Raw genomic sequence first — 14,369 nt, 5'->3', positions numbered from 1 at the left:
TGTATGGTTGCTATGAAGCAAGCTAAAGGTAAAGGATGTTTTATTAGCATGATTAGCATGCTAATTATGGCCCTAAATCATCAAAAGAAATAAAATATTCTGCCTGCTGGGTTAGGAATTATGTGCTCAACACAGCACTACAAATCACTTGATTTTCACTATTACTGGTCATAATTGTTTTTTTTTATTTTTGCAAAACATTTTCTGTGCAAGCCAATAATAAGAATGGGTTGTTTCTTTTACTGGACTGCAGTTAAAGGCGAGTTTGGGTTGACAGCAGGTTTTCTTCTCTTGCAGCCCTTGCATCCTCCAAGAGGAATGGCTAGCGTCTTCGGTCGTCTCCTGGCTGGCCGCGGAGCTGCCGCGCTCTTTGCGGCTGCCGGCACAGGGGCCTTAACCACTGGCTACCTCCTCAACCAGCAAAACGTTAAAGCTGCTGTACACGAAAAACGAAAGCTCTTCCCACCAAGGTGAGCACCGGGGGAGCTTAGTCAGCAGCGCGTAGGCCTGGTTAGCTGAGCGTGGCAGGATGTTTAACTCCTTGGGGCAGGACAGGTTTCCATTAAAGCTGCCAAGTACCTGCTCCTTCACGCAAACATGCCAGCTATGGGTCAGGATTTGGGCTGTTGCACCACGACAAAACAGCATCATTTATTGAAAAGCCATATTAGATAGCAACAACAACGGCCTTTGAGACTAGAGTGTAGGGATGTGGGATCATGTCAATGCTCCCACAGAAACACTGCCAAATAATGACAAGCCTAAAACATGTTTCACATTTTAGACAAAACATGAAATTAGCCCTTAATTTATCATCTCATCAACTCTCGAATGCGTTGCAGGACCTATCAGACTGGCTGATTGTATAGATTATGCTGTTAGGAACTGTGAAAGTGTTTTCCTTATGCAAAGTTTAAAGAAGGCTCTTATATAACTCCTGTACTTGAACTATACCTAGTTCTATGGCAGACTGGTTGACTGATGATTAGGAACTGAATACAGACCTTCTCATGTGTGGGTTGACTTTGCTGACCATATTAGTGAGAAACAATGTGGATTGAGAAATGATGTGAACCAGGCCCTGAAAGACTAAGATACTACTTAAAATAAATAAATAAATAAATAAATAAATAAATAAATAAAGTAGTATCTTAAAATAAATTCTTGCAGAAATAATAGGGTAGTGCATAGAGCAAAGTATTACCGAAAAGGTGAATGTGATCTGACTCACTCAAAAAAATACCTTACTAGAGCATAACTTCTTCACTTCCTCTGGTTATGTGCAGCTCTCTGTACATAATAAAACCACTGAAACAACCCCAAATATTGTTGAAGAGTCAGATTCCCAGCTAATAGCAAGCAGACGGTAAACAGAACAAAGTTAAAAGTCCTTTAATCCCGAATAAGAGTGTCTCAGCAGAGGTTTAATGGGACTTGATATACACTTTGAAAGCTCATCAGGATTCATTTTCCTGGTTGCCTCAGGTAACAGAAGGCTGCTCTTGTCTGTTAGTATAGCTACCCATTAGTACAGTATGGAGTGATTTGAGTGTTTCTCCCTTTCTGAATTTCAGTGCAATGTATAAGCCAGGAACTAATTACACCTTTAATCCAATTGACATTCTCCATATGTGATCCTGATCACTTTTATAGGTGTACAAGTTAGCAAGAATTACTGTTTAAAGATATGATGTTAAGGGCTTGTGATTCTTCTCCTCTTCAGTGCAGACTATCCTGATCTCCGCAAGCACAACAACTGCATGGCGGAGTGCCTCACACCAGCAATTTATGCTAGACTAAGGGACAAGACGACTCCCAACGGCTACACCCTGGACCAGTGTATCCAAACGGGGGTCGATAATCCCGGCCACCCTTTCATTAAGACTGTGGGCATGGTTGCAGGTGATGAAGAATCCTATGAGGTAAGATGTTTGCCAGATGTCAGATGAATACAGATTCTCAGTAAGATATACCTTCCTAAAATAAATCATATCCCAGACATTTATTATGGGCAGGTCACGTGCATAAAGGTAGTATTTCCTCTTTATGAGGACTCGAATGTTCTTCTACAGTAGAAAATGGAGAGAACATGAGGCATCACTAAAAGTGCCCTCTCTGCTGCAGCCAAAGTTAATAAAATATGGCTGCTCAGGAGCAATACTCCAGCTGCCACCAGGAGCTGCCTGCCATCCTCCTAGTTGGTAGCAGAACTGTGCAGCCCTATGCAAACTTGATTGAGTTTTCTAATTTAGACATGGTAACTGCTTTGGAAAGCTCTGCCACAGCTATTGCTATACCGCAGCGATGGTGATTGCGGTCGGTACTGACATACCGGTGCTGCACGGCTCTAGCACCAGTGCCCAAGGGCAGAGAAGACACAGGTCCTCTCACACGACCCAAAACCAGGACACAAGCTGCCTAGTGGCTCTGAATGTGTATCCTTCTGCGAAGGAATGTGTATCCTCCTGCGAATACATCCTGAAATCTAATCTGGTTGCTACCACATCCAGTACTTGGCATAACTGGAGTAAGCTTGTAAATAAGTTAAGGTGTAGCCGCACCTGCTTTTATATCGTGAGGAGGAGGAGCCCCTACTGAATGAATTCCTTGTCCTTAGTCAGTTTCTGGAGAACAACTGCCCGACATTATGAACATTATCATAAATATTCCTTCCGTCAGCATTGGTAAAGCCCCCTTTATAGTGGTCATCCAGGAATCAGTGCCAAGGGGTTTCTCCTGTAGCTGAAGCTGGCACATTAAAGCGTGTATATTCTCTAATATTGCAGACTCTCTCTAGATTCTGTTGACTCCCTAGGTATTTGCTGAGATTTTTGACCCTGTCATTAAAGTAAGACATAATGGCTATGACCCACGCACAATGAAGCATCATACAGACCTGGATGCATCCAAGGTAGGATTTAAGTAAAATAATAAGAAAATAAACTTATACTAATAATAAGAACTATACTGCTTCTTACAATAGTGGTATTGTCTATAATTGTACTTTTTCCCCCCAGTGAAACTCCAAAGGAAGTAATTTTAGGGCTAAAGAAATCAGGATGCCACAGTGGCTAAAATGTCATATCCTACAGAGAATATGTCTAAACAAAATGACACCCACTCTGTTTTTTGCAAGGGAGTTAGATTGCAGTTTAGGTTTGCTATGCTGCCAAGGTTTTCAGCATCCACTGAAAAGCAAACCAGCCTAGTATCTACATGGTCTTTTTATTCCTCTTTCTAATTTCCCTTCTTGACTGAACTTACTTCACCTAACTGCTTTTAGTGAAAGTACTCAGATCCACCCTGACTTCATGCAAAGGTCGATTGCCATCACAGTTCAACTGCAGTGTAGTTTCGCATCAGCTTGGTCCTTCCTCTTTCAAAAGATCTTCCAAATTTGGCCTTCTGCCTCTGCCCTTATCCAACTTTCCAAAGCTGCTCAGATTCTTTCATCTTCCAAGTTGGAGCTAAGAAGGATCAGCTGGTCACTTCACCACACTGAGTCTGTGCAGTAACTTTGGAGTTCCTAAAAAACTCTGTGTCTGAAGTGCTGATGTGTTTTTAGTACTCTATTTGTGATATCTGCTAGAGGTCCTGATCTCTGGCGAGAAAGATGCTGTGTGCGTGATAAGCTTTTTGAACACTGGGTGTGTAATGGGGCACTGTGTGTGAAATGGAAACATTCCTCCTTCAGATCACCCAGGGCCAGTTTGACGAGCGCTACGTCCTCTCGTCACGCGTGCGTACTGGCCGCAGCATCCGGGGCCTCAGCCTTCCTCCGGCCTGCAGCAGGGCGGAGAGGAGGGAAGTGGAGAATGTGGTGGTCACCGCTCTGGCTGGGCTCAAAGGAGACCTCTCCGGAAAGTACTACAGCCTCACCACCATGACGGAGAAGGAGCAGCAGCAGCTTATTGATGTAAGTACAGCTCCAGTACTGACACCATCTTCACTAACTCTTTTTATTTTTAATCTTTGTCTTTCTTTGCTGCACAGGCTTTTCTGTATAGCTAGTTACAACATTAACCTAATAGTCCTGCCAGTATTTTTATTACATTGATAAATTGTGCAGGGGTAATACTTTGACTAAAAACATACTTGCAGGTCCAAAATGTGGTGCTTTGTCCAGGTAGGAAGATTTGTGTTGAATCAAATATATATATACATATATATATAAGCTGGTGCCTCCTCTTTGGCCAAAAAATAAAGTAAATTCAGGACTCTTAAAATTATTTCCTTGAGTAGAGATTCTCATTTTCCATAAGAATAACGATTTAAACTAATAATTACTTTGAGATAAATATCTGTCTTCTAAGTTCTTCAGGTGATTGGGTTTTTTGTTTGTTTTTTTTGAGGGGGGCAGGCTATAATGTATTTTAATTCACAACTACACTAATTCTAATTCTCCAGTGTGATTGTAGCAAACTGCAACTAGGCCATCTTTTACCAGTCCTGTAACCAGTGTTTAAGGACTTGAAGGATCAGGCCTGTAACAATAGTTATCATTGTCACACAGATGGAAACACAAGGAAACATCATGGATTTTGTCAGAGCATTTCATTGTTAATTTCCTACAGAGAGATGTTTGAGACGTCAAAGTTTCCAGGTGCTTTCCTGGTAAAAATGAATGACAGTCAACTATCTTGAAAATCCATAAAAGGGATTCATATTGAGACTTGAAAAAATTACAAAAATCTAGAAGATTGTTTAAGAAAAATCAAACCTTGAATATGCACTTTAATTATCCAGAGGAGTGGCTGTACACTGTTACCTGTATTCATGGCACGTTAATCCATAACATCAACCAAAAAAGGAGCCGATGAAGTAACATAACTATTTATAACCCTTCAACTAGGTGTCACAGCCTGGATTAACCAGGAGTTATGAATTTATGTAAGGTCAGTAACATTTTCATTGAATGTCTGTAGTAATATGTTTATTGACAAGACATTGATTATCTGTCCTAGGTTTTTTTCATTGCCTTTTTTCAGCAGTAGAGAGCTGTTCAAGGAGCACGGATCAAAATAGGACTGCCGAAAATATAATTCTCTCATGATTTAAATTCTTTGGGAAGTGAGACAGGCTTCATTGATTCAGCATTTTATCTTGTCTTATTTGTTTGCTTTCACAGTAATGCACAATAATGCATTGCATGTTGTAACCTCAGATTCCACCTTTATCTCATACCATTACTTCCTTCCTTCAGTATTTTAGGATCTTGAGTCTCAAAGGTGTCAGGCTTTCTGCCAAGTTTTAATAAGCACCATTTGATCACAGTGAGATCAAATCAGTGAGACCTGAATGGCATCCAACCAAGGAGTCATTCAACGTGGGAATCTTTCAGTACTTTGTGGATTTGGGTCATAGGCTTACAAGGAAAACTAGTGTTCAACTGATTTCTTGTGCAAGGAGATATATTTCTCTCACTCATAAATGTAGAGTGGAGCAAACGAGGAAGCACACACTGTGTTCCTGTGATGAGCAAAGAGAACTCTATAGCTTGTGTTCTATATGGTTGATGTTCGGGCTGCATCATGCTCACCACAGGACATTTGAAGATGAAGGCCTAAAATCTTCCTTTGAGAAAAAAAATTAAAGCTAATCAACTTCTCTACCATGCCATTTATATTGCATAGCTTGCCTCCCAACTCTCAATTAAACCCTAGGAAAGGGAAACAAAAAACCTCACAATATTTGAGATGACTGTGTTTGAGGATTTAAGAACTAATGATTTTTCCTCACACACATGAGAGCAAAATACTTATTTTCTTGGAGAAAAAACAGCTCAGTTAGTTAGTTAGTTAAAAAAAAAATCATTATTTGGCACGTGGCAAGTCTCTAGCACACCAAATGCTGTGTTTGATAAATCAGAAATACAATTTCTGAGGAGGAACTGAACAAGTCTGTGATTTCAAAAGGTCAAGCACTGTTTTAATTCCTACTATGATTTCTTACTCAAAATAAATTGCTAAATCTCTATACTGGAGAAATCTCCTTTCAGAACTCAAATCGGGTATTATGCTATCCCTAAAGACCCTTGCCTTCTCCTTCCTTTCAATTAATCTGTGTGCAGATACATAGCTGTGGTTAGAATGCCCTATATCTCCACAGAGTCCCCTTTGTCGCATGTAAGTAGTCCCTAGGTCACTTCCTCTGTTTCTTTCCCGTGTGTGAAAAACGCCTCCTTTTTTTTGCAATGCACACCGGTGTCAGTGGGAATCAGCAAGAATTCGCCCTCTAAGAGAATGCCCTGGGTGAAGTACTGGGTAGTTTTCAGTTGAGAAGGAACGACATTCACAATGTGTCCTGTGCAGTTCACATGTGTATCAATGACCTTCCCATTAAGTGTGTATGTAAGTGAAATATTGCTCCCTGAATAAACATGAATTTTGTTTTGTTTCCCCTTTCTCTCTCTCTCTCTCTCTCTCTGGCTCCTTTTGCTCTCTAGGATCACTTTCTCTTTGATAAGCCAGTGTCCCCTTTGCTAACATGTGCAGGGATGGCACGTGACTGGCCAGATGCCAGAGGAATCTGGTATGTTGTGTGACCTGTAGACGTTTGTGTCATGCTTAAAAGATTGTATTACAAGTCTCCTTGCTTGCCCTAACCCTGCAGTCGCTCTGTCCTGGTACTCACCGCATGGTCTGTTGTTTGTTTTTTTAATGTTCTTGATTAAATAAAAAAAGGAAAATCCAACAACGAATAATGCAGCAGGTAACACCCTTATATTCGTAGATGCCATCATTAATGTCAGCAACACAGTGTAGCATCATAAGCACAACTGCTTCCTTGGCTTTTTATCACTTTTTCTTTCAATTTCTAGATAAAAAAAATTGATTTGGGGAAAGAGCCAGTGACCATCAGCAGAGCAGAGGATAGAAGTGCAGTCTAAAGCTGGGTTGTAGCAATGCTGTTAGCTAGGGATCATTGTCAATACAGTTGCAGGACACTGCACTATAAATTCACAGAATCGGAGAATGGCTGACGTTGGAAGGGACCTCTAGAGATCATCCAGTCCAACACCCCTGCTCCAGCAGGGACACCCAGAGCACGTGGCACAGGGTGGCATCCAGGCAGGTTTGGAAGATCTCCAGAGAAGGAGACTCCACAACCTCTCTGGGCAGCCTGTTCCAGGGCACCCTCACAGGAAATAAGTTCTTCCTCATATGGAGATGAAACTCACTGTGTTTCAACTTGACCCGTTACCCCTTGTCCTGCCACTGGCTGCCACGGAGAAGAGCTTGGCCCAGTCCTCCCTACAATCACTCCTCAGGTACTTGAACATGTTGATCAAATCTCCTCTCAGCCTTCTTTTCAGGGCGAAACAGGCCCAGCTCGTTTAGTCTTTCCTCATACGACAGATGCTCCAGTCCCTTAATCATCTTTGTCGCTCTAATTCCTTTTTTCCCTCCCACTTTCTAAAAACAGGATGTTATTTTAGGTACCCGAATTGCAAGGAATTCTTTCTTTTGAAATAAACTTCTGAATAAATAGTACGCTCATTGCTTGGCGGAGGAGCCATGCAGTGAGCAGCACCTGCATCCATCCTGGCCCATTTCCCACCCTTTCCAGATGCTATAACTCTGGAAAACTAAGTGAATAAGGATTCTGAGAAATCCTCCAGCCCTATGTGGGTTCAGGGCTGCCAGAAAGAATGGGTCTTTATGTGGAAAAAGATCTGGTATTCAAGCTGTGTGTTCAGCAGCAGCATTGCTGCGATGAGCTAAACCCAGCAGTGAACAGGCACTTGGAACCTAATCAGAAGGAATTCTGTGAGGACTTTTTATTTCAGTGAGCTTCAGGTTAGCTCCATGGTACCTGTTTTAATCTGAGAAATAGATTTGTTCTGGAAAAAAATGATAAATCTGAGGAGTCCCATTCATTGACACTCCAGTCAAACAGAGAAAGAGACAGCAGTGTAAATGCCATCAAGGGAACTCCTGAATAAAACAGATCTTTCTTTGGCTCGTTTTGCTTGTGTCCCTGTTAAACACTGCAGAATCATCCCCACCTGCTTCATAGGAAGAGAGGGCACTACTTCAGTGTACTCATGGAGACCTCTCTCATAGTTCATTGCAGTGCTGGGTCAGGCCAACGTCAATCTCTTTGGAAAATCCTACCCTGAATATTTGTACGTGACTGAAAATGAGGTAGCTGGATCTTCCTGTCACTATGGCATCTGTTCAGCTTTGCACCCGCAAATTCCAACTGTGAAAAGGGAGTCACAGTAAAAGACAATCTGGAAGTCAGGAGAACTTTAAGTCTTGGGTTTTATGTGCTTTGAGGTTGATAATATTCTGCTGTGTGTATGAAAAAGTCTATTCTTATCAATCGCTTTCTACATTCTGTAGAGAAACTGCTGTAAAAGACAGGAAAAATGGAGAAAAGCAAGGCAGGTGACCTCAGGTCTGACCTAGTGCTTCATAAATCAAGTGTTGTGTTGGCTGGTCTGTTTGAAGCAAGAGGGGCTAACTTCTCTCCAGGTGTTTTCATCTTGATTGACAAAGCTCCATCTTTGCTATCCAGAAGCAACATGTAGCTGTTTTCCTGAAATGCATGATTTGACTGGATGTGGCAATGCAGTATTCCCCAGAGATAGATTCTGAAGAGAATGCTGTTAGGAGATTGCCAAGTCCCCAGCAATATGTAAGCTGAATTTTATTAGGAAAAAGATGCCAAACTTGCCTCTTCCCAGTAGTGTCCAGGTCAGGAGGCACCATGTCCTTCCCAGCTGAGGACCAGGGCAGCATGATGTGATCAGAGCAAACTCCTCTCATCACTGTGGCCTGATAAACCTGCATAATTCCCCTGGCACAGGGAATCAAACCACGCAAGCCGCTCATATCCCTACCACCGCAGAGCAGCGTTATTTGACAGTGCTTAGTGTCTTCACAGTCCTGAAAGGCCGTGATAAATCTAATGGTACCAAGAATTATTTTTCAGGGCTTATCTTGTGCTTTAAAACCACATGTTTTTCTCTCAACCAGGCACAACAACGACAAGACATTTCTTATCTGGATTAATGAAGAGGACCACACCAGGGTGATATCCATGGAAAAGGGGGGCAACATGAAGAGGGTATTTGAAAGATTTTGCCGTGGTTTAAAAGAGGTACTAAATCAATTATGTTTTTCTTCCTGTCTCATTTATCTCTGGGCTCTTGTCACCACAGCTCACTCCTCTGTTTAGCCCTGAACCGACATCTCCTGGAGCAGCAAAATCAAGTAACACCAGTCCAAACACCGATCCATGTTAATGGCAATTAAAGAAGGAAACAAGGGCAAATCGTTAGCAGAACTGTAGGAGAAAAATAGACAAAATGTCTCTGTAGCTTTTCTATTGCCATCTTCAGCACTGGCTGGCTAAAGAAATATCCCTTCCTTGCCACCTTGTGTCTGCAGGCTGCGGAAATTTGTAGGTAAAGCATTTTATTTTGGATGCCCAGCCTGTTGGTTGTAATCCCTGATTTGGGGAGCGGAGTGGATGTTGCTGAGGGTGTACCAGGACTCAGGAGGTAGGATGGCCTCTCTGGCTACTTTGGGTGGGTACTGGGTTCTGTGATTGAAATACTAAAGACAGAGAGGTAGGGCTCCTGGATTATACTCTGCTACCGCTATTCATAAAGAAGAGGCCAGGTGGACAGAGCAGGAACCACCTGAGCGTGGATGTGCTAAGAACCAGAGGAAGGTAACTTTGGAGCCTTCCTTAGGAAGTTTGAGCAGGTAGTGGGTTTTGGAGCATGGAAGTACAAAGGCACCTAATGGTCGCTTCTTTGGCAGCGGGGAGGTTCCTGGGATCTCTTATGTTTCTCAGGGATGCCCATAACGCTGAACAGTTTTGCAGCCTGAGTGATGGGGCTTACAGGTGTTTTCCCCAGGTTTGCTGATTGGGTTAGCTCCTGTCCAGCAAAAGAGGATCCACAGACCTTGCCCTGAGAAGTGCTTGGCCAGGGAGCCCTGGGAACCATCCAGAACAGATGCCTTGAAGCAAGAAGGCAGATCCAATTTCTCACCATTAATTCTGGTGACCTTGCAGAGTACATGAATGATGTTAAAATCACCCTTTATTTTGTATCTTTCTGCAAAATAGGAGTATTTCCTAAATTGCAGCAGTCTTGAGTATCCGGATAAGTATCTGGTTCTCTTCTGGCATTTACTTTACTGAATGGGGTGAGTAGTGGGATCACAGAAGTCAGGCTGGGATGTGCCGCTGAGTGGATGGAATATTTAGAGGTCGGCTGACCTTTATGATGTTCCTGCGGATAATGATTTCAGTTTCCCTTGCTGATTGGACTGGGGATGTACTAATGAAAACCATTATATAGGTCACCTTGCACTGGAAGCAGGGCTGTTAAATTTAGGCATTTAGAAATCACAAAAATTATGGAAAGTGCACTTCAGTGCCTTGTGTTTGCAGCTTTGCAGCTTGTGCTTTGCAACATCACTCCCCACACACCCCAACTAATTTATAGTCTAGATAAGTAATTCTTACGTAAAAATATGGCTCCCTGGACTAGGGCAATACAAAATCACCATGACAGGGAGGCTTGTGACAAAGTGCCAAGAATCTGCAAGCCAGTGGCAGCGAGCAAAAAAGGAGAGGTTCTTGTAATATTCCCAGGGGACCTTAGTGCCTGATAAGCACAAAAATTTGTATCAGATCCAAGCCAGACTCTGCTCAGGCTTATATTAATGCATCTCCTTTGCTGTTAGTGATGTTCATCATGAACATAAATACAAGGTGGAAAGAATTTCAGCTATAAACAAACGTCAGAGGATGAGACATTTGTATGCATCCCTGTTTTCTCCTTTCTCTCTTTTTTTTTTTTTTCTTTTTGCCTTCACAGGTTGAAAGATTAATTAAAGAGCGAGGCTGGGAGTTCATGTGGAACGAACGTCTTGGCTATGTTCTGACTTGTCCTTCCAACCTAGGAACAGGTTTACGCGCTGGAGTGCACGTTAAGCTGCCAAGGCTTAGCAAGGTACATAAGTCATTTAAAAGGCCAGTGACATAAGTCAGCCCTTGTCTGATTTTATAAGGAAATACATGAAAAATGACGGCTTGCAGTGATTGCACCTCGGTGGGATGTGTAACAGCAAGGTCTTAGGGATAATGCACGACTAAGGGAACATATTTTTGTTCTGCAAATTATTGTAGTTGTTATGGAAATTACTCTGCTCAGCAAGCAACCACCAAGACAGGCTGTAATGCAAACACAGACCATCCATCTCTGCCTCTCTTTTGTGGGATTCTCTGAAGTCACGAGTAATAGCAATACAAGGATGCAGCACAATAAGTAGGGCAACAAGCACTAAGCACAAAACTGTTCCTCCTGTCAGGATCCCAGGTTTCCCAAAATCCTGGAGAACCTGCGGCTGCAGAAACGCGGCACTGGTGGCGTGGACACGGCAGCTGTGGCGGATGTTTATGATATCTCCAACCTGGACCGCATGGGTCGATCAGAGGTAACCTGTTCTTTTTGTTCTTAAAAAACGTAGATCTGTACTTGCCTGAGTCAGTGTCTCTGCATTTGGGGTCACTGTGACTTTAGTCACACTGCAGCCTTCAGCAGAGCCAGGGCAGTGTTTGCTTCTGGTAGCTCTGACCCAGTGGAAGTGCAAGGACCTGAGGTGTCACCTCCGAGCCCTCCCTGCAGAGCTGCACACTGAGATGAGGTTGGCTAGGCCTGATCCCCTCTTCCAAAGCTATTTTCATTTGAGTGCAAAGTTCTGGGCCAGAAACAGTGGAAATGTCCCCAAAGCCTGATGGTGAGGCTGCTCGCCTAGCAGACCTCCTTCCACTTTAAGTATTTTTACAAAACCGAAGAGCTCCTACAAGCAAATCTACTGGAGGACAGGGAGAAACCTTTCCTCCCTGGGAGAGAAGTTCACCCATGGCCATATCAAGAAAAAGTGAGAAAAAAATAACCTTGTAAGACTATCTAAGCCCAGTGCTTCTAACACTCTTCTAGTAGCTAGGAAATGTAGATTCAAATCTTCTGTCAAACAGGCCTTTTACTTGCTGTGTGGGTGCTCTCAGCTATGGCCTGTCGGGCAGGCCCCAGTGGGATCAATGCCTGCTGAGGACTTCTGCTCCCCTGGGCTCCTTTAACGGGGTTTGGTCTCAGATGCCACCTGCGCGTGTGTTTTGAAGGGCCACCTGCTTGCCTGGCAGCAAAGCTCTAATCACCTCAGGGCCCTCACTGAAGTTCAACTCCACGGCAAAGCTCGGCGCAGGGCCTGGGTGCCTCCGCAGCGAGGGCAGGGCGCAGGGCGGCCTCAGCACCTCCGGCGCCGCTGGCGGTGCTGCTGCCGGCCAGCACCGGAGCCCAGCCTGCCCCGTGGCCGGTGCCCGGCACACAGGCGCAATCACAGACTCACAGGGTGGCTGAGGTTGGAAGGGGCCTCTGGAGATCACCCGGTCCAACCCCCCTGCTCCAGCAGGGACACCCAGAGCACGGGGCACAGGGTCACAGCCAGGCGGGTTTGAAGATTCCCAGAGAAACAACGCACTGAGGCTGCGGCCAAACTCACATCCGTCACATCCAGCTGCTGAAAAGCCATTAAGTTGTATTATCTGCAAAAACGGTATGCAACAAAGAAGTCATTTATTAACAACTAACACACCACCATGTGTGCTTTATACAAAGATAATACTAATAATTTAAAAGGATTACACAGCATGATTAATTACTACAAGTTCCACTGTCAGATGGCTTGAACCTATAAATTTTTTGCTTATATGAAGATTTCCCCTATCAACAGTACCTCATATAGTGAGGATTTGAAGAGCTGAGCCAATAAGACACAACACCTACTACGAAGATTTCTAAATCTAAATAAGACAAGACAAATTCAAGAGCACAGAAATGCTTTATTATAGGACATAGAAATTCCACTATGTGCTAAATGTATTTGTAGAGTTACACTCCCAAAGGGGCAAGATAAAACTCTTAGCATTTTTCCTTTGTTTCAGTTACTAGTCAATGTGAAATTAATATGGAACTTCTTTTCTCTTGGTGGAGGCTGCAAGTTCAGCCCTCTGGTCTACAAAAGCACAATAAACCACTAAGCCACTGAATTGCTTTATAGTAAAAAGTAATCCTCTGAAACTCAAAATGATGTCCCCCTGTCACAATAAGGAGACAACAGGATTTAGTTTCTGCATTCAGTTTTAACAAGAGAGTCATTAAAGGTTCCTAATGAACCATTTCATGAGGATTAAGAAAAATCAGTGCTATGGGTGGCTGGCCACTGTGAAGGGACTGTACCCTGGGGGCCTGGTGTCTCTGCCTGCCCAGGAGCTCTCCTGGGGACAAGCCAGCCTGTGCTCTCCAGTGACTCGGGAAGAGCCTTCATGGGCAGCGTCGGAATCCAGCCCCACCAGGAGCGCCTCGGGGCAGAGTGAAGGAATTACAGAAAGCCAGCACGGGTTCAGGATGAAGCCTTCTACCTCAGGAATGGGGATCCTTGAGGCTTGATGAAACAGCCTCTCCAAAACCCCTGTCAGAACCAGCAGGACTGTTTTTCCCTGCATAAAGACAGCTGACAAATTATTGTGGCAGGGGATGCTCATCTGCAGGGGAAGTGAGTGAGCCGTGAAGGAGTAGAAGACTCTGGCCTTCCCAAAGCCCTTCAGCCCAACTGAAAGCTAAACTGAGTGAAGTTTAAACTGAGTTAGGGAAATTACTGTGGCCTCCCACTGGATCGGTGCATGACCGTGATGCCTGCGCCTTGGGACGTGCGGTCTCAGGGATGTGGCCTTCCTTGTGCCTGGTTCTACACGCAACCTCTGCAGCACACACCAATGTTTCCTCCCTTTATTGACAGTCTTACCTGAACCTTCTTTATTTCTTTTCTTGTTGTTGCAGGTGGAGCTAGTTCAGATTGTCATTGATGGCGTCAATTATCTAGTTGACTGTGAGAAGAAACTGGAAAGAGGTCAGGACATCAAAATTCCACCTCCATTGCCTCAGTTTGGCAGGAAGTGACCCTGCTACTGATAACTGGTAACCAAGGGTAAACACTTCCAACAGTAAAGGCACCTCTGTATATCTCTGTATAAATAGCTTGTGTAATAAAACACTATCTGATAACCCAACATCTCTTTAGATGCCTGGTTACACTGTCAAGAAAACAGGGCAGCTTTAGTAGGATGTACCCACCTGCCTCGATATACTCTTTTATGAGAATTGCTTCCCTTTTCTGCTTCCATCTAGGCACTCTTTACCCTTCTTGGCTGGTGATAAGGAAAGTATTATTTGAATAATGCAAAAAAGCTCCACAAATATTTTAATTTTAGATTATATTTGCAATTCAGGCCGTATTTATACAGGCTGCTATGAGCACCTGACCATCATTCACAGCACCACT

At 43.6% G+C, this 14,369-nt stretch overlaps 1 protein-coding gene across 1 annotated transcript; it reads left to right on the top strand.

Moving 5' to 3' along the window:
* Positions 1-318: 318 nt before the first annotated feature.
* On the top strand, positions 319-13,987 carry CKMT2 (creatine kinase, mitochondrial 2). Its single transcript, XM_010220682.2, has 9 exons — positions 319-470; positions 1,724-1,922; positions 2,816-2,911; positions 3,695-3,916; positions 6,446-6,531; positions 8,985-9,108; positions 10,844-10,978; positions 11,337-11,462; positions 13,868-13,987. Exons 1-9 carry the CDS (start codon positions 319-321, stop codon positions 13,985-13,987), a joined length of 1,260 nt encoding a protein of 419 aa, XP_010218984.2.
* Positions 13,988-14,369: the final 382 nt, after the last annotated feature.

This window comes from Tinamus guttatus, unplaced genomic scaffold (genome assembly GCF_059628265.1).
Source record: "Tinamus guttatus ecotype Peru unplaced genomic scaffold, ASM5962826v1 Tinamus_guttatus_pri_ptg000149l, whole genome shotgun sequence".
NCBI lineage: Eukaryota > Metazoa > Chordata > Aves > Tinamiformes > Tinamidae > Tinamus > Tinamus guttatus.
Note: the sequence above shows the minus strand (reverse complement) of the source record. Positions and strands in the feature narration are given on the sequence as shown.